Source organism: Carcharhinus amblyrhynchos, chromosome 12, assembly GCF_965287045.1.
Source record: "Carcharhinus amblyrhynchos chromosome 12, sCarAmb.v2.hapA, whole genome shotgun sequence".
Classification (NCBI taxonomy): Eukaryota; Metazoa; Chordata; class Chondrichthyes; order Carcharhiniformes; family Carcharhinidae; genus Carcharhinus; species Carcharhinus amblyrhynchos.
This window is the reverse complement of record NC_137335.1, coordinates 15744440-15765509: the sequence shown is the minus strand read 5'-3', so window position 1 is coordinate 15765509 and position 21070 is coordinate 15744440. Positions and strand designations below refer to the sequence as shown.

Sequence of the window (21070 nt, the reverse complement as noted above, 5' to 3'; positions counted from 1 at the left end):
ACCCCCCTACCAGAGGGAATATCTCTACTCTTAACATGTGGCCCAGCTCATAATTTTAATTCCTCTTTCAGGTTACCTCTCATTTCTGGAGACAAGATTAATGTCCTGTTTAGGTTTTCTTGTCAACTCTGGTTCAATTTTTGCACTTTGGAAACCAGAACTGTGCATAGTGCTTGAAATGTGGTCTGACCAAGGCCCTATTTGAGGTAAACTTCTCTGCTTTTCAATTCTATTCCTGTAGAACAGGGGAAAAGCTAATTTTTGAGTTGGAGTTACCCACTGCAAATGTTTTGGAAACTACTGAATTTGACCAGTCCAATTCTGTTCTGGCTGCTTTTCTGCCTTTCACCCTCCATAAGCATGAATTCATCCAAACGTATTACAAGTCCACTTTACTCATTATTTCTGAACTTGTTGATAAACGTTGGCTCCCAGTCTGACAACACTTCAAGTTTCAAGTTCTCAACTTTGTGTTCAAATTCCTCCTTTATGATTTCATCCCTCCCTCTCTCTGTAACCTGCTTCAACCATACAACCGTCTGAAAGTGTTCCTCCAATTCTGGCTTCTGGCCCTTCGATTTCCTTTACCTTATCATTGGCTGCCATGCCTTCAGCTCTTTTGGCCCTAATCTCTAGAAGTCCCTCTCTTAAACCTCTTTGTATTTCCCACCTTTCAAGACATTCATTGAAATGTACGTCGTTGACCTAGCTTTTGCTCATCTGTCCTAACATCTCCTTGAGGCTTGCTGTCAAGTCATGTTTGATAATATTTGGTCGTGTAAATGTGTATTATAAGAGCAAATTATTATTACATTTTCTTTTGGTGATTTAGCTTTTAGATGAAATCATGAAGCTAAATGAAGACCCTAAAATCCAAGGCTTGGTTCTTCCCCGGAGTCCTGTTATGAGCAATGAAGCAATAAATGCAGTGATTCCTGAGAAAGATGTTGACGGGTGAGTGTTCTCACTTTCCTTCAGCAGATGTACTTTCACCACTGGGATCTGCTGGTGAATGCTGAGAGCTTCATGTTCTCTGGGAGAGTAATGGCTTAAGAGCAGATACAGACAACATTTAAAAGCAATATGACCATTAAATTGCAGAGCATGGGACCAAGATGGCTGATGGCGTAGTTGCCAGTGGTTTGTGAAGGGAGTGCAGAATGGATAAGAGATCTAGGAGAGTTGTAGGTTTGGAGAAGATCAGAGATGAGAAGACTATGGAGAGATTTGACTCAAGGTTGAGTATTTTAAAATCAAGCTTTGTTCCTTAAGATAAATGAATATAGAGAGAAGATTCGATAGAGAACAGGAGTGCACTAATTTAAAATGAGTGGCAGAACAATCAAAGGTGATGAGCAATAAAGTGTTTTTTTTGCAGCAAATGGCCTGGAATGCACAGTCTGAAAGGATGGTTGAAGTGTTGTGGTATGACAAATGCTAAGTACCAGGCTGCCTAAATCCCAAAGGGAAATTGAACAAACTACCATAATGGTTTGCAAGTTGTATATTAAGAGGAGGTATCTGAAGTCCAGTAATGTAAATTTCATACTACTGTGAAGCCTTTAACACTTTAAAGATTTACTAAAAGAAATTTTAAAAACCACTTAAAGATACAAGAACAGCTTTACACAGTTAACAGTAGTTCCACAAACATTTCCTAAAAGATTTTGGCATAAGTAAACTCAAAGCTAAACCCCCATTTGATGGCAACAGTTCTCAAAGATTTTGTTTTCTATAAACACCAGCATTAGTGACTGGCTCAGATGTGTCCTTCTCCAAGGGTGGTATGGTAGGAGATTTTGAGATAGCGATGACACTGAATACCTAGGAGAGATGTTTAGATTCTCTCAAACAGATAGTCATGGGTTCATTGTAGAAGCTCATTACCAATAAATCTCTGGTTTGTCACTTATTTTTAAATTGAAAAACTTGCGCTTCTTTCTCAGAATCACTGATGTTAATTTAGGAAGATTGGTTCGTGGGAATTTCGATGAATGCTTTGTGCCTCCAACAGCGAGTGCAGTAATTGAACTACTGGAGCAAGCAGGTGAGAACTGCAGGCAAAATACTGGGATCTTCCCATTTCTTGAACATGCTACTGGTCTCTACACTGTCCTACCTTGCTTAACAATAGTAGAAAAAGAATGCATTTTTATTGGTTTATTATCCAGTTTTGTCTCTGTTAATTTTTGAGTGCTAAATGGTGACTGTTTTGTCTCTGGTGGTTTGAGTTGGGAGCACTTGCTGGACCTTGCCTTTATATTACTGCTTGGTAGATCAGATTCTGGTAGTCCTGTGTCAAAGCTGGCTCTCAGCTTCTGTATAGAATAGAATCACACAGCATAGAAGGCCATTCAGTTCTTTTAAAAGAGCTGTCCAATTAGTCCCAGACTTTCCCCATAGCCCTGCAAAATTTTCCTTCAAGCATACAAAGTAACTTTCATTTGTATAGCATCTTTAACATCCAGTGGCACTTCTTAATAGTGTTATTAGACAAAATTTGACAAGAAACCACATGAGATATTAGGATAGAAACTAAGGAGCATTTTGAAGTAGAATAGAGAGGCTGAGAGATTGATGAAGAGAATTCCAGAGCTGTTCCTGACCCACAATATCCCAAAACACTTTAGGGCCAGTGAAGTACTCTTGAGATGTAGTTACTATTATTGGGGTGTGGGGGATGTAAGGGAGTGGTGGCCCCTCTTGCAGACAGACTTGCCACACTTTTTAGAGTGGCTCATTCTGCATTGGGCCTCGCCCAGCTCTCACTGTAGTTTCACGTAGTTGTTAAGATACAACAGTGGCCAGGGCTTGGTAATTCACTTTGTTGGGCAGGTTTCCTAGCCTAGGTGACTTGGGGATCTGTCTGCCCTGGCATATCAAGACTAATTCCAGCAGGCAGGTTGGCCTTATTCACCCAAAGGTCCAGTGATCTTGAAGATGGGCCAGAGCCATGTTGTAGAATACATAGAGCTTGACAAGATAGTGAAAATGTCCTTACCACCCATTGCATTTGAATCTATTTCTAGCCATGTAGAGTTGTCTTGGCACTGGACCAAGATCGGTCAGGACAAGAGAGTTAGGCTGACAATGCGCAACTCTCCCTCACCATAATCCAGTTCACATGGCAGTCATGTTCACTGTTGTAATGTAGGAAACATGACAATTTGTTTGTGTCAACAAATTGCCCACTGAGAATGAGCTTTTACAAATACCTTCTTTCGTACTTCCTTTCACCAAGTAAATTGCTCACTTATTGTACTTTACGCTGATTCTGGTACCAGTTTGCGGTGCTTTGGCTTCCTGCCCAATTACGTTGTGAGCATGTTTATATGATCATCAGCCACTATTAAATTTAACTTACAAACTTCTGCTTGATGTGTACGCACAGAATTGATCTTTTATATTCCACCTGTCTTCCAGATCTGTGTACTCTTGGGAGGAAGGTACTGATCATAGGTGACAATAGTTCACAGGAAACAGCTCTGCAGAAACTTTTACAGATGGAAGGGATGACAGTTGTGAGCTGCCAATGGCAGAACAGAAACATCAAGGAACTGGTATGAACCCTGATCTAAACCTGCACGATATTGAAAGTAGAAGTCAGTTGTTTAAAATTCAACACTATTCTGTTTTAATGAATCGTTTTACTGAGGCTTCTATAAATCCTATTGATATTAAGTTTAAAAATTTAGCCAAAATCTGAGGAATTGCCTAAATTGAATAACTAGTTTTCCCCCATGTCAAAGATGTTTGTCGCCAGTTTATGTGCTTTCCTTTGTGCTGAGTTTCAGAAATACAAGAAAATCCATTAAGGTTTTGAAATGACAGAACATGAGGGCAAAAAACAGATGCAGTGAAAGGAAGATTCCTTTATTTTTCCAAGGAATTCTGTTGAGATTGGACTGTATCGTAGAATCTTTGAACTTGGAGGTGAATTAATTGTGCCTGAAATTCTGCTGTAGTTGATGTGTTTCTCTGCCTGATTATTCAGGTATTTAATGTTAGCAAGCAGTTGGAGTATTCAGGTCTGTTCTGGTACCTAATACAAAATGGAGCTTAAAGCCAGGGAAAGGGCATATTGAAACTTCACTGGAATAATTTTCATCTATTTGTTCCTGGGATCCAAATATGACTGGTTAGGCCAGCATTTGCTGACTATCTCTAATTATCCTTGAGAAGATTATGATGTTGCCTTAAACTGCTGCTGGTCATACAATATGATTAAATAGAGAGTTCTGGGATATTGACCCAGTGGCAATGAAGGAGCAGCAATATAATTTCAAGTCAGGATGATCTGTGACTTGGGGTGAAACTTTCAGGTGATGCTGTTCCTATGCATCTGCTCCCCTTAGTGGCATAGGTTGCATGTTTGGAAGTTGTTGCAATGCATCTTATAGGTTTTACACACTCCTGCTGCTGTATGCCAGTGATGGAGGGAATAAATGCTTATGGTGGATGTCAGGAATGGGAAGGTATAGATAGCTGTGAAGCGAGGCTCAAACATTGGGGCTTTTTTCATTGAAACAAAAATTAAGTTTAATTTAAAGAATTGAAAAGAACAAATGGTGAAAGGTTATTTCTTAGTTACTGCATTGAACTAACCTGAAAGGAGCCTGAGTGGCCACTTGTTTTGCTGTCTTGGGTGAAGAATTGCAATTGCCTATTATTCATTTGCATTGTGACAGGCAGTGGACAGATTGGCTCTGGTCCTATTGAGTAATAGTGTTTGTGAGGACAGGTACACATTGCCCTTTGATTGTGCTGTTATGATTTCATCAAACACGGCATGCTGGTATATTGTTGTAGCATGTTGTGTCTTGCATGGAATTTGAGAAGACATACACTGCCAGAAGGTCGCAAGAGAGGAGAACTTTGTGTGATTCTTGTTTTTGTTCCCCCTCAGGCCAGGCTGTGGTTTATCGTAACCCTGCTCTCTGTGATTGCATTACTGTGTAAGTTCCCTGCTTCATATGAGCTATCAGGCTGTGATTCCTAAGAACTCTTGAGCATAGTCATGTTTGGGTCTGTGGGAATTAAGGGAGAGAGAAAGGATTGCATAAAAGCTGTAAGCAAAGGTGTGGGATTCATTTCTAGAGGAAAAAAGCAGAGATGTTATGTTAAATTTGTGTACAATCTTAGTTATATCAGACTCTGTTTTGTTAACATAATATGAAAACCAGAACAGTTACAGAAGCGCTTGAGAGAGTGCAAGATTATTTACAAGTATGATACCAGAACTGAGTAATTTTAACCATCAGGAAAGGCTGAACGGGCTGGAGCTTCTTTCTTTGAGAAAGGCAAAAAGTGTCCTGACAGAGGAATTTTAAAGGGGTTTAAAAGGTTAGGTATAGAGAAGTTATTTCCATTTTTGTGGACAATCCAAAACTAGAATTGATCTATATGAGAGTAATTTCTAAATCTAGTAAATAATTTGAGAGAATCTCTACCCAGAGAATAGTTTAACACATGGATTAGGTGAGCTGAATAGCATAGCCATATTGAAGGAGAAGTACGTGAGGGAGAAAGGGGGGTTGGCCCTAAGGGTTTGGGGAATGTGGGGTGTCTCGTGTGGTCTTGGTCTAGGTCTTTACAATAGTTACCCAGAAGTTAAATGAAATTTTAATCTTTTAACCTTTTCAGAGTATAGGATCTTGTTGTGTGCAAATTGTCCATTGCATTTCCTACATTCTAGCAATGGCTGATTATGTTTCAAAAGCATTTTGTTCACTATAAAGCACTTTGATGTTATGAGGTCAAAAATGTGCTATATAAATGCATGTTCCATCTTTCTTTGATTAGTGCCTGTTTCTCCAGCTTTAACTGGCTTTGCTCATTTTGTTATTTCAAAGATTTCATACAAGTGGAAGTTACCAGTTATAAGTTCACATACACCAGAGCGTTTTGCATCCTGGAGGCACTTGCGCGCATTCTCCTGTTTGAACTTCTGCGATCTTTAACCTGTTGGTTTCTTTAGATTTTAAAATGTTCAGTATGGGAGTGTTTTTTTTTGGATGGATACAGTTCAAGTTAATAATCAATTGTAGTAATTCCTCTCTGGGAATGAGTTCAAAAGGAAACAAAGAACCGACAGTTAAACCTTTCAATGCTTAGGATGTCACAAAGCACTTCACAAACAATGAAAGACATTTTGAAGGTAGAACACTGTTGGAATGTAGTAAGTGCAGCTGCTAATTTGCAAAGGTAAGTAAGGTCCCACAAACAGCAATGAATAATTGCCACTTCAGATGTTGGTAAAGGAGAAATATTGGTTAAGACACCAGGGAGAACTCTCTGCACTTCAGGTAGTGGTGTGGGCTCTTTTATGTCTGTTTGAGAGGCCAAATAAACCTGGGTTTGAAGTCTCATCTGAAAGACAGAACTGTAGTGTCAACAACTGCAATTTGAATTTCTGTGATGCTTTTAACGTTAAAAAACACTTCAGGAGCATTTATAAAGCAAAATTTGACTCTGAGCAAAGCCAGGCAAAAAAGCAGTTGGCGAAAAGCTTGGTCAAATAGATTGATTTTAAGGAGCTGCTCAAAGGAAGTGAGAGAAGCTGAGAGGCTTAAGGAGGGAATTTTGGCTGGGAAGCTTAAGGCACATCTGCTAATAGCAGAGCGCTTGCAGTCAGATATGCTCAAAGAGGCCAGATTTGGGGGAGTGTAGATACCTTGGATGGCTGGAGGAGACTAGAGTTAGGGAGCAGCGCTGGCAGGATTGGGGGAAGGTGGGGGGTATTAATGTCATGTTATTGCTAAGCCATGATCCAGTGTAGGTCAGCAGGTGCAGATGTAATAGATGAATGGGACTTGTATGAATTAGGGTAGGGACATTTTAATGGACAGGAGAATGTCAAGAGAGACAAATGCAAAGGCATGAATGAAGGCTTTAGAAACAGGTGATCTGAGGTGGAGTGGGAAGTCAGTTTTGCTATGTGGGTGGAAATAGGCAGCCTTAAACTTGGCATGAATCTGTTGTTGGAGATCAACGCTTTGGTCCAATCGAGGCCATTTCTGCTCATTCTTGTTGAGAGAGGCATGGTGGCACAATGGTTAGCACTGCTGTCTTATAGTGCCAGGGACCCAGGTTCGATTCCTGGCTTGGGTCACTGTGTGGAGTTTGCGCTTTCTTCCCGTGTCTGCAAGGGTTTCCTTCAGGTACTCCAGTTTCCTCTTACAGCCCAAAAGATGTTCAGGTTAGGTGGATTGGCCATGCCAATGTGTACCCAAACAGGCACCAGAGAGTGGGGTGATGAGGGGATTTTCACAGTTACTTCATAGCAGTGTTAATGTAAGCCTACTTATCACACCAATAAAGTAAAATTTATAGTTTTAAAGAAGTAATCTGGTCATTTCAAAACAGTTAAGATGTGGTAGTGCGGTAGTATTGGGTGTCATCAGTAGACATTTGAAAACGTGACACTATATTGTTGAGGCTGTTAATGGGAACCCATCATTTGAGAAATAAAAGAAGACCAAGGATAGATCCTTTGAGGGATACCAGGGCTAGAATTTCATGATGGCCATGCGGGCCCATGTCTAACTCAGAAGACCATTAAATTGCATGTGATGATGTTGAGCACACATCCCAATATCATTGCACACTTGCCAATCCACTCCTGTGATCACTGAAAATAACTGAGGTATTTAAGCAGATTAAAATCCCAACTAACCATGATTTCATGTTGTCTGTGCAATTTTAAACTCGCCACAGGCAGACCAATTAAATTTAATTGTTTTTGCCTACAAGGGTGCAATAAAAGGGCCCTGCTGCAGATGCTGGCTGAGGAGTTTCTGTGAGGTGATTCATTTTGGTGGGACAAACTTGAATGTGGATTACAGGGTCAACGGCAGGGTTCTAAGGAATGTGGAGGAACAGAGATCTTGGGTTTCATATTCACAGATCTCTGAAGATTGCCACTCAAGTGGATAGAGCCGTGAAGAAGGCTTATAGTATGTTAGTGTTTATTAACAGAGGGTTTGATTTTAAGAGCTGTGGGGTTATGCTGCAACCATACTGGACGCTGGTGAGACCACATTTGGAATATTGTGTTCAGTTCTGGTCACCTCATTACAAGAAGGATGTGGAAGCATTGGAGAGAGTGCAGAGGAGGTTTGGAGGGTAGGCCTTATGAGGAAAGGTTGAGGGAGCTGGGGCTTTTCTCTTTGGAGCAGAGGAGGATGAGAGGCGACTTAATAGAGGTCTATAAGATGATGAGAGGGATTGATAGAATGAATGTGCAGAGACTATTTCCTCGGGTAGATGTAGCTGTTACTAGGGGGCATAACTATAAGGTTCATGGTGGGAGATATAGGAGGGATGTCTGAGGTAGATTCTTCAGCCAGAGAGTGGTTGGGGTGTGGAATAGACTGCCTGCTGTATTGGTGGAGTCAGACACTTTAGGAACTTTCAGGTGGTTATTGGATAGGCACATGGAGCACTCCAGAATTATAGGGAGGGGATAGCTTGATCTTGGCATTGGACATAGCTCGGCACAACATCGAGGGCCGAAGGGCCTGTACTGTGCTGTAATATTCTCTGTTCTATGAGTTAGACTTTTGTAAGGGTGACGTGAATTGATGTTCTGAAATCACACTATGTTGGGAAAATCAGAGCTTGGTGCTCAAATGACATTTGTCCTCTGGTACTGATAATTTCAGTCTCTGTGTCACCCTTCTGTGCGTGGATGAGTCCCATTATCCAGCCTGCTGATGGGTATTGTCAACACGACAGAGCGCACCACCTCCTGATGACCCCAAGCAAACCCCTTTGGGCAGAGGTGAAGGCACAAGATGATCAGGGCCAGCAGGGAGGCAAGGAAACTGCCCCTGCAGAAGACACCACTACACTGCTGCCATGTTGTACAGACAGCAATCAAATTACCTTGACATGTCAGACGTCCAGTGCCACAGCTGGCTTTCAAGGGGAAGCTGTGACCACCACCTGCCAGATGAATTGGCCGAAGATAGGCTTCAGTCGTGTGAGAGGACACCCAATGCCCAAAGCTCTGAAGGTCGAGATGGCACTAAACCTTTTTGCCTTTGGATCCTCCAGGGCACTGTTGGTGATCTGCGTGGAGTCCCCCAGTCAGCTGCACATTGCTGTGTCAAGCTGGTCACTGATGCCCTTTTCAGGCTAGTGAGTAGGTTCATTTATTTTCAGGATGGACCAGGTCAGCCAGGCTGAGCAGGTGAGAAAATTTTCAGCATTCTTCCACATCCCAGAGACTATTGTTTGCACCCATGTGGCCATTAAGGTGCTAATTGGCTAGCCTGATGCCTTTGTGCTCAGAAAGGATTTTCATTCTGAATGTTCAGTTTGTATATGACCACAGGATCCAGATTCTGCAGGTGTGTGCAAAGCATCTGGGAACTCGTACAATGCATACGTTGTTGGTCACTCACAGGCACCCAGGCTGTTTGCTGCTCCAGGTCAGCTGGACGAGTGGTTGATTAGCGACACAGGCCCTGCTGAAAAAGTAGCAGATTACACCATTCAGGTGACCTGAAAGGTAGACTCTTATTACTCGGTCTGTGGTGGTACTACGGAGCCCACATGAAGTGTAGTGACCAATTGTTTCAGTTCAATGCGAATTCCATTTTTAAAATAGCAGAGAGAATAAAGTTTTGATGCATATGTTAAGGTATGTTATGAATGCAAACTGTTTTTGAGAGCAAGTACATATATTGAAACTACAGCAAGACAATTTACATAATGTGTATGAAAACTTGAAAAGGTGTGGAGAATTTTTTTTTGGCCAGGGTGTCGTTCTCTTTCTCCATCCCCCTGCTTCATTTTGATTTTGGATCCTATTTTTCGGTGTACTTTCAATCGAGAGAGACTGGGGATCTAGACTGATAATGAGAAATACATTCTCCACTACGTGTTACAGTTTGGACTTTTCAATTTTAAAACTTTGAATTTTATAAAATTATTACGTTTTTATGTTAAAAGCAAATGATCCTTTACTCTGGAGTGATAAAGTAGGGATTTAATAGTAAAAGCAAATAACTGGATGCTGGCATCTGAAACAAAATCAGAAAATGCCGGAAAATTTCACGTTTGATGGCATCTGCGGAGAGAACAGAGCTAACAATTCGAGTCTGATTGAACCTTTGTCAGAGCTGAAGACAATAGAAAGTAGGATGTGATTTATATCATACTGATGAGGCATGCGCCCATGCGCATAAGAGTACGTGAGTGTGCGGGCATGTGTATGTATGTACAAAAAGACACGGAATGTGGTGGTGATCATGACTCAAAAGAGTATTGATAGCGGCCGTTAAGAAATCCAAATGTATAAATGGCAGAACAAAGATAAACAGAGCGTCTCAGGACAACCTGAGGCATGTAACAGATGGGCCTGGTAGGGTAGGGGAGACTGGAGTTGAAAACTCAGATTTTTTAAAAAAAATAAAAAAATGAACGATGGAAGAAATAAAGATGCAGGAGATGGTTCCTGCTCAGAAATTGTTGAACTCAATATTAAATCCAGAAGTCTGTAAAGTGCCTAATTGGAAGATCAGGTGCTATTCCACCAGTTTGCATTAGGCTTCTCTAAAACATTGCAACAGGCCCAGGATGGACATGAGAGGAGGATGGTGTGTTGTAATGGTAAGCGACAGGAAGGCCTGGGTCCTGTTTGTGGATGGATTGAAGGTGTTCTGGCAAAGCAGTCACCAACTCTCTGCTTGGTTTCTCCAATGTAGAATAGACTGCATTGAGTGCAATAGACCAGATTAAAGGTGCTTGTGAAGTGCTGCTTTGAAGCTTGCCACTTCAACACATCATTCTGCTCTTATGTCCGACCTTGACTTGTTTTAATTTAAATGTGCTGCCCAGTCAGTGCATTGAACTGCAAATTTGAAAACAAGTCATCCCAAACGCAACACTCCAACCTCTGGATCCATAAAATCTTAAGCAAATCTCAACATATAAACTAGACCCAGATCCCCCAAAACACCAGACCCAATTCCCCTCTTCCTCCTCCCGCTCTTCCCAACTCTCACGGATCATTGACATGTCAAGATAATCCAGTTCTTTATAGCAAAGCTTCAGGCCAGCAGCAGGGTTGTGAGCAACTGAACTTGGAGAACAGCCAGTATTCCACAAAAATACCCCACCTATTAATTAGTCAAGGGATTAAAATAATTGCGGAGTATGAAATTGTCCAATTCCTGTGCTGCCATCTATGCCTCAATAAAGAGATGGTGTAATGTTCACAGGTTGTGATTTTGGGGAGGTACATCTTGTTGACAGCATTGAGAGAACGTCTTTTTAACTACATGGTCGCAAGAAAGCGAAGCACCACAAGCACTTTGAGAGCATCAAGGGATGGGAAATAAATTTCATGCTTGCCAAAGGTGCTCACATCCTGTGAATGAATAAAAATAAATGGTTTCCCTCAGGTGTTAATGATTCAAGAGAAAAGAATCTGATGTTGGGAGTTGGCTCTGAGAAGTTTTATTCTCTATTTTTCTTACTCTTCCAGTCTGTCATCACATTGTAGTGTTTCTGGTTGAGAGTTTATGGTAACAAGACCACCATCTGCTAGTAATTTATAATGTAGGCTTCAACAGAATTACATCTGGGAAAGAGAATGAAGCAAGCTATTATTGCCTCATCTTTGTAGGGTAAAAGTTATGAGGCCAAGAGTCTCTCTTGAGCGTGCGTTATCCTTGTTTGCTGATTATTTCCCCCCAAGGCATTAAAGTGAATATGAATTCAGTCTCATGTTATTTCTGTGAAGGAGAAAGAAGGCATGTATCTATGTTGTACCCCCATGCACATTTCAAAACATGTTGCTTACATGCATTGTTATTCTTACAAATAAGTTTTGAATAAAAGTCAATTGAAAGCCATTGTGATATAGGATTGCAGATTTTTTAAGATATCACTGAACTTCACAGACAAGTCCATGTGTAGGCATCAGAGAAACAGTCTTGCACCTGAAGCAGTGAAAGTGCTTTCTCTGGTCACCATGTGAAATGCTGGTGGGAGCTCATATTTCGATTGAAGAGATGGAGTTTGAGGATTTAAAGGAAACTGGAGATTCATCTTGAACGAGCATGCCACTACAGTAACTGATTTCATTAGTAAGTGTGAAGAAGACTGTGTGCCAAAGAAACAAATCGGCATCTTTCCCAACCAGAAACCATGGATGAACAGGGATATCCACTGCTTCCTGAAGTGTAGATCTGAAGCGTTCAAATCAGGTGACCCTGACCTATACAAGAAAACCAGATATGAATTAAGGAGATCCATCAAATATGCCAAAAGGCAATATAGGACCAAGCTAGTCTCAAGCTAGCCACATGGATGGACTCCCATCGACTATGGCAAGGTCTGCAAGACATAACAGGCAACAAGATGAATGCATGTAAAACCGCCAGCACTCCTCCCTGATGACCTCAGTGCATTCTATGCCCATTTTGAGCAAGAAGTCAGTAAGAACATGCCCTCCAACCGGAAGCAGCTTTCTCAAATGTCAACCCACAAAAAGCGACTGGCCCGGATGGGGTACCCGGACGAGCACTCCGATTCTGCGTGGATTAGCTAGTGGGGGGTATTTGCAGACATCTTCAACCTCTTTTTAGAACAATCTGAGATCCCTATCTGCGAAATGAAGATGACCATCATCCCGAAAGCAAAGAAAAGCCAAGCAGTGTTCTTTAATGATTATCATCTGGTAGCTCTGACATCCATCATTATGAAGCGCTTCAAAAGGTTAGTCATGGCACAAATCAATTCCTGCCTCCCAGACTACCTGGATCCACTACAGTTCACCTACTGCTGCAACAGTCCTAGTCCCTAGTCCTGCACTCAATCTTGGAGCACCTGGATATGTCATTTATTGACTACACTCAACCTTCAGTGCCATTATTTCTATAAAACTCATCTCCAAACTCCATGGCCTGGGCCTCGGCTCCTCCCTCTGTGACTGGATCCTGAACTTCCTAACCCACAGACTACAATCAGTAAGGATAGGCAACAACGCCACCTCCATTATCATCCTCTACACTGGTGCCCCACCAGGCTGTGTCCTCAGCTCCCTGCTATACTCTTATACACCTAATGACCGTGTGGCCAAATTACCCTCCGACTCAAATTTCAAGTTTGCTGATGATACCACTGTAATGACAAACAATGTATTGATCTCCAAAAATGACAAGACTGAGTACAGGAAAGAGATAGAGAACCTGGTCAACTGGTGCAACGACAATCTCTCCCTCAATGTTAACAAAACAAAAGGAGATTGTCATCGACTTCAGGAAACGTAGTGGAGATCTTGCCAACAATGGGGATGAAGTAGAAATGATCGAGAGCTTTAAGTTTGTGTGTCCAGATCACCACAACCAGTCCTGGTCATCCCAGGCCGATGCTATAGTTAAGAAAGCCCACCAATGCCTCTACTTTCTCCGAAGACAAAGGAAATTTAGCATGTCAGCTACGACTCTCTCCATAATTTATGGATGCACCATAGAAAGCATTCTTACTGGTTATATCACAGCTTGGTATAGCTCCTGTTCTGCCCAAGATCTCAAGAAACTGCAAAAGGATGTGAATGTAGCCCAATCCATCACCAAACCAGCCTTCCATCCATTGAACATAAGAAGTAGGAGCAGGAGTAGGCCATCTAGCCCTTCGAGCCTGCCCCGCCATTCAATAAGATCATGGTTGATCTGTCGTGGCTCAGTTCCACATTCCCGCCCTCTCCCCATAACCCTTAATCCCCTCTCTTATCAAAAACCCATCAACCCGCGTCTTAAAAATATTTAGCGAGGTAGCCTCCACCACTTCAACGGGCAGAGAATTCCAGAGATTCACCACCCTTTGAGTGAAGAAGTTCGTCCTCAACTCCGTTCTAAACCGCCCCCCACTTTATCTTGAGGCTGTGTCCCCTAGTCCTATTATCCTTTCTGAGCGGGAAGAGTCTCTCCACCTCTATCCTATCCATCCCATTCATCATCTTATATGTCTCAATGAGATCTCCCCTCATTCTTCTAAACTCTAATGAGTACAAGTCTAGTTTATTCAGCCTCTCCTCATAGCTCAACCCCCTCAACTCCGGCATCAGCCTAGTAAACTTCCTCTGCACTCCCTCCAAGGCCAAAATATCCTTGTGTAAGTACAGCGCCCAAAACTGCACACAGTACTCCAGCTGCGACCTCACCAATGCCCTATACAGCCGCAGCAAGACCTCCCTACTTTTATATTCAATCTCCCTCGCTATGAAGGCCAGCATCCCATTCGCCTTCCTGATCACCTGCTGCACCTGCAAGCTGGGTTTTTGCGACTCGTGCACAAGGACCCCGAGGTCCCTCTGCGCCGTCGCCTGCTGCAGTTTTTCACCACGTAAGTGATAATCCTTCCTACCATTATTCCTACCAAACTGGACCACCTCGCACTTGCCAACATTAAATTCCGTTTGCCATTTCCTGGCCCATTCGCCCAGCCTATCTAGATCCTTCTGTAGACTCTCCACACCCTCCGCACAATTTGCCTTTCCTCCAATCTTGGTGTCATCAGCAAATTTCGACACCCTACACTCGGTTCCCTCCTCCAGATCATCTATATAAATGGTAAATAGCTGAGGCCCCAGCACTGACCCCTGAGGCACTCCACTAGTCACCATCCGCCAATCCGAATAGCACCCATTGACCCCCACTCTCTGCCTCCTATTTGACAACCAATCCTCTATCCACGCTAACACCCTACCCCCAACTCCTTGTCCCCTTACCTTCTGCAATAACCTCTTGTGAGGTACCTTGTCAAACGCCTTCTGAAAATCCAGAAAGACCACATCCACCGGCTCTCCTCTATCCACCGCCCTAGACACATCCTCATAGAACTCTGACTCTGCCTTCACTTCCCGTTGTCTTGGAAAAGCAGCCAGCATAATTAAGGATCCTGCCCACTCTGGACATTCTCTCTTCCACCTCCTTCCGTCAGGAAAAAGATGCAAAAGTCTGAGGTCATGTACCAACTGACTCGAGAGCAGCTTTTTCCATCAGATTTTTGAATGGACCTACCTCGCACCAAGTTGCTCTTTCTCCACCCTCTAGCTATGACTGTAACAATGCATTCTGCACTCTCTCATTTCCTTCTCTATGAACAGTGTGCTTTGTCTGTATAGCATGCAAGAAACAATATTTTTCATTGTAAACTAATACGTGTAACAATAAACCAAATGTCTATCTTGGGAAGAGTAACCCTCACATGGAAGTGATTGGGATTAGAAGTTACTTGGCTGGGAAAAGAAAAATGAAACTACCCCTAGGGGGATGAGAGTAAATTGGAACTGGTTCCTGACGAATAAAATGCCCACTCAAGGGGCAGTGTAAAGTATAATAGTGGGAGATTTTCAATTGTGCTCAAATCTAAATGGGAGTTCTTGTCTGTAGTTCAGAGTGTATGTTGCTCTCCCAGACAGAGGATGTTTCTTCCGTGCATGCTGCTGATAGTTTGATCAGTGAGCGTATCAGCAGCAAATGAAGGAGAGAAACAATTTCTGGTGGAGCAGTGAACGGTGTGCTGAAGACTAGTGTGATGTGGAGTTGCTGGCGTTGGACTGGGGTTGACACAGTAAGTAGTCTCATAACACCAGGTTAAAATCCAACAGGTTTATTTGGTAGCAGGAGCTTTTGGAGCATTACTCCTTCATCAGGTGAATGCAGGGCATACGTAGACAAACTCAATTATGTGATAATGGTTGGAATGCGAGTCTCAACGGGTAATCAAGTCTTTACAGGTGCAGACAATGGGAGTGGAGAGAGGGTTAAGCACAGGTTAAAAAGGTGTGAATTGTCTGCAGCCAGCACACTTAATGAGATTTTGCAAGCCCAGGCAAGTCATAGGGGTTACAGAAAGTGTGACATGAACCCAAGATCCTGGTTGAGGCCGTCCTCATGTGCAGAACTTGGCTGTCAGTTTCTGCTCAGTGATTCTGCGTTGTCATGTGTCATGTTGGCCACCTTGGAGAATGCTTACTGGAAGATCAGAGGCTGAATGCCCTTGACTGCTGAAGTGTTTCCTGACAGGAAGGGAACACTCCTAACTGGTGATTGTCGAGCAGTGTCCATTGTCATAGCATCTGCATGGTCTCGCCAATGTACCATGCCTCGGGGACGTCCTTTCCTGCAGCATATCGGGTAGACAATGTTGGTTGAGTCACAAGAGTATGTATTGTGTACCTGTGGATGGTGTTCTCACATGTGATGGGGTGAGAGCGAGGCTGTCTTGCACCTGTCTGTTTTCTCACTCACTTTCACCACCACACACCAACACACACATGCGCTCACTCCATCCCACGTACACTGACCCTCGAACATTCTGGTCATTTTCATAAGAACATAAGAAATAGGAGCAGGAGTAGGCCACCTAGCCCCTCGAGCCTGCCCCGCCATTCAATAGGATCATGGCTGATCTGTCGTGTCTCAGTTCCTTTACTCTTTTTTAACTCAGTCATTTATTGCTGTGACATTGCTTTACATTTGGTCAGCAATTATTTCTTTCCTTAAAACCTCGACTTTTTTGAAATTCAGCTTATTGTGCTGAACCATACCTTTCCAAAATTGCTCATCAGCCCCTTGAGTGAGGAAAAATGTGCAAATATGGCCTCCCCAAACAAAAAGGTTGGACAACTCTGGCTTAGGCAATGTTGTGTTTGGCTTGTCACAGTAAAAGCTTTCAGATTTGAAATTTTGTGTGATCCTTTCAGTCACTAATTTGAAATATATTTTTTAAAGTCATTGGCCTCTATGGTAAGCATAACATTTGACTGCAGTAACTTGTGTGTGACTAAAATACGCATAACTGTCGACCTTTGATTAGGCTGTGGGACCTTGAATATCACTCCCCTCAACCCTGGAATAGGCAAATGAGACCTAGTTCAAGGCCTTGCCCTCGAACAATACTGCACTCCCTTTGCACTGTTCCTTGGATCCATTTAATTCCTGGCTGTTTGTGTACTGCACTTCCTTTGCCTTTGGAAGCATGGCAGAAATCATATTCTGTAATTTTCATTCTATTTAGAGTAGGCTAGTAATGTAAGAGCAACACTGTTCTGCTTTGTTTAAATGGTGTCACTTATGGCTATTCTTCTCATAGAATACTTTGAGTTATAACGCAGGAGGAGGCTATTGAACTTATCCCAGTCCTTGCTCTTCCACTTCAGGGGTTGAATTCTCCCAAAAATGTTCTGTGTCAAATTAGCGTGAAAACTGGAATAATTCATGCTGTTGTTTTCAGTGGGAATTCAGGGAAGAATCTCCCACACACTGTGCACTGCAGAGTCCACCAGCGTGAACATCATTAAATTACAGGTGACGGGACGTACTCTTGCTGGAAAGGCTGAAATCAGCGAGCTACTGTGCACGCGCCGATCTGTCAGTGCTGAGATTGGCGCATTCACAGTGGCCGCACTGCTGCCCTCCCGGTTGCTGGCAAGCTCAGCATTCTTCCCCCCCCCCTCCTCCCCCCACCACTGATCTGCCCTGATTACTTGCCTCCCTCCTTCCCCCAGCAATCCTGGCTGCAGAGTCAAAGCAGGACCCCCATTGCCCCCCTAGGCCCTGTCCCAAATGTCCAGTATGCAGAGCCAACGGGTCCTCTGGGCATTGGCATTTTGCCTCTTGGTCAGACACAGGCTGGCACTGGCAGGGTGCCAATGCAAAGGGGTACCCCCTACTGTCCAACCCTCTGGAGGATCCCCAATTGCCCTCCTTCACTCCAGCTTGTTCCCAGTTAATCTGGAGCTAGTGTAATCCAGTCTGACAGGGGCTGTCCATTCCAGTGCCTTTGGTCAGCTCTTTGCCTCTATCCGTTTTGAGCCATTTCAAATAAATGGATATACCATGTATGTCATATAATAATATCATGTTCTTTCTAAAAATGATTGCAGTGTTTTATTTTTAATTTTGTGATAGCTCAACAAGAATGATGTGATAGTGGTGACCAGTCCTGCACCAGAGGGACTGGAAGAAGACTGGATAAATGCTGACAAAACTATAATTGCCTGCAATTTATCAGGTAAAGAGGCAGTTTGGATTGGCTGATTTAACCACAGCTTTAAATTAGGTTGCAAGTTAAGGAATTGATTGAACGTGGCTCGATAAAGAAAAACTTGCATTTACATAGCATTTTACATCTCCTCAGGACTGCCCAAACCACGTTAGATCTGTGGGTGTTACCAGTGACCTATGGCTGACTTTGTATCTCACAGTGCTGTTTGCAAAAGCAGATAAAGTTGTTCTTAATCCAAATAAAATGCAAGAAATTAGAGAGCTACCTTTGGTATTGCTGAAAGAATAGGGCAGATATGATCCCAGTTATGTAGGCCTTGTGTCCCATTGATTGTGGATCATATTAAACAGCATGCCCCTGGCCATTTTCAACAGCAAAGTACTGACCCTACCCAACCAGCCCTTGCTTGCAAAGCTTAGAACATTTTGTCCAACGTTATCTGTAATTCTGTGGTTGGACAGTACTTGGTAAGCAATCTGACTGTGCTGACAAAAATTACATCTGACACCAACTTAAAATATCAGCTGGGATCTTAGTGCAGCTCACTGTATGCAAAGAATGTGGTCATGCCCATGCATTGCTCTTTTTGAACTGAACAAAAACTTGGCAGTTAACTAGTACATGGGACATTCCCCATGGCAATGCCTTTACCAATCACAATCCATTTGCCAGCCAATCGGCATTCCTCGTGCAGTAAAAGTTGTTATTCTCTTTAGAATTGGTATTCTTACAAATCTGTCCCTATGAGTGCAAGATTAAAAAAAACTGTAGTAACATACGTTACCAAAGCTTTTTCATCTTGTCATGTCTCTTTTTATGGATTTCTCAAGTTCTGTATTATCAAGTAAGGTAGATGTGCAGAGGCAATTTGAAAGCAAGTCCCTGAATCTCATTTCTTCCTATAATGCTTATAAACTGACCACTGACAAAACAATCACTTTAGGTGAGAAAAAAAACAGTTCTTTTGAGAGGCCAGTTCCCCCAAGTGCTCTTGGTTAGGTTAGATTTGATTCTGGTTCATAGATCATTACAGGATTTTAAGAAGAAAATTTTGAATACATAATTGACATCTGTTTTGTTTCAACCCTACTGCAGATTTAAGTTCAAGTTTCAAGTGCCAGGCTTTCCAGCAAGATGAACCTAGGTCCCCGCATGATGGAATTGGACTCCTGACAGCAGCAATGCAGATCAAGGTTGGACAAATTTCAGATCCATAATACCTGGTCAGGGAACCTTTGCCTCCAGTTTTCTGTCTTATAAATTCGGACGTTGGAGGAGTGAGAGTAAAGATTTTTCTCCATTGCTGTGATGCACGTATTTGCTAAATGACTATCACTAAGTACCAGTGTCTGAAATAACTAGCTGTAGAAGGGGAAACTATTTCTATGGATTCTTTTTGAATCACAATTATTCACACTATTTAACATATTTGATATTTAAAACTGCAATCCTGGTTGTTTAGTTCAGCAATTCAGGAAGGATATATTGGTCTCAGTGGGTGCAGTGTCGATTTACCAGAATGACGTTGGAACTAAAAGTGTTAAATACAAGTGTTGCATCAATTTTGTTTGTATTCCCTTCAGTATGGAAGATTAAGGAGATGATTAATATAAAGTGGGTAAAATGATTAAAGGAATTGTTGGAGAAATGGAGAGAAGCTATTTCCTTTGGTGGGACAGATAAATTTTTGTTAGGTTATGGATTCAGAGCGGGTGAATAGAATATATAAATCAACCGTGATCTAACTGAATGCTGGAACAGGATCATGGATCTTCTGCTCCAAGGTAATTATGAGAATTAGGTTGCCCGTTCTCTTTTTTTTTTGAGATCCTGTCATCTTAACTCCATCAGCTGAGAGAAACTAAATTCAATTGATGTCCCCCAAAGCAAGATGTGTAGTGAGGGTGTTTAATTGAGTCCTAATGTAACACCAATCATACAGGCTATCTACAACATCAGCTTCATGTTTAACTTTTTTTGCTCTTAAGATCAAGTCAATTTGGAGCTGGAATACTTGTGACTAAAACAAAGTTAGAGTTCAGACGACCTTCCAACAGGAGATGATTGGGGTTATACCCCTGCACTTTGTGATGCATCTGATCTAATACAATCATAGCTGATCTTCTGCTTCAACTCTACTTTCCTGCCTGCTCCCTTTATCCTTTGATTTCTTTGAGTGACCAAAAATCTGTTTTTCTCAGCCTTCAATATATTCAGTGATGGATATACCCTCTGAGGTAAAGAATTCCAGAAGCTTACAGCCCTTTGAGGGGAAAAAAATTGCACGTCAATCCTAAATGAATCAACCCATGTTCTAGATTCTTCAGCCAGGCATTCCTAACTAATCATGCATTTTTCTAGAAGATAACATTCTTCTGAACTCCAGTGAGTTTAGGCCCAATTTACGCAGCCTTTCATGAGGAACAATCTTTCATTCCAAGAAGCAGTCTAGTCCGATGCAAGTAATATCCTTCCTTAAGTATGGAGATCAAAACTGGCCAAGAATATGTAAAGAGAGAACTTTGTTTTATATATCACCCCTATCTTAGACCAATCCAAAGTGCTCCACATTCAATGCAGTACCGTTATACGGTTTGCATCAAACTGACCCTTGATGCAGAATGATGCCTGTGGTGCTGGTTGAATCCTTGTATCAGCTATAATATCTCAAGGAGTTCTTCCTCCTTGCTTTGCTCCAAGTTGGCTGAGTGGTGCCTCTTGAGCTACATATGACTAATTCTATGTCTGTTATGAAAAGAGATGCCTTATCGTCTTTTGTCAGCAAAGGCTAATATAACAGGGTTGCCTGGAACAGATGGTCATAGCACACAGACCACTTCCGCTCTCTGTGTGGAAGATAAGTGCATAAGTAGCTTAACCAATTGCTTTCCCTCCACAGTAAGCCTGATCTGCATTGTCTTCTGGTGTAGTAATGCTTCAATTCTTGTTATTTCCTCAGCATTACAAACTTCTGAGATCTCTGTGCACTTCCAATTCTGGCCTGCTAGCAGTCTTAATTTTAACAACTTCATTATTGGGTGCC

The 21070-nt window shown here is 42.3% G+C and overlaps 1 protein-coding gene across 1 annotated transcript in view; it reads left to right on the top strand.

Moving 5' to 3' along the window:
• Positions 1-21070, top strand: part of mthfd1l (methylenetetrahydrofolate dehydrogenase (NADP+ dependent) 1 like) — a 147579-nt gene that overhangs the window by 15988 nt on the left and 110521 nt on the right. Inside the window, exons 5-9 of the mRNA XM_080200111.1 lie at positions 833-954; positions 1947-2047; positions 3424-3560; positions 17931-18033; positions 19123-19220. Coding sequence (XP_080056237.1) covers positions 833-954; positions 1947-2047; positions 3424-3560; positions 17931-18033; positions 19123-19220 — 561 coding nt within the window. The remainder of the gene's footprint in view (positions 1-832; positions 955-1946; positions 2048-3423; positions 3561-17930; positions 18034-19122; positions 19221-21070) is intronic.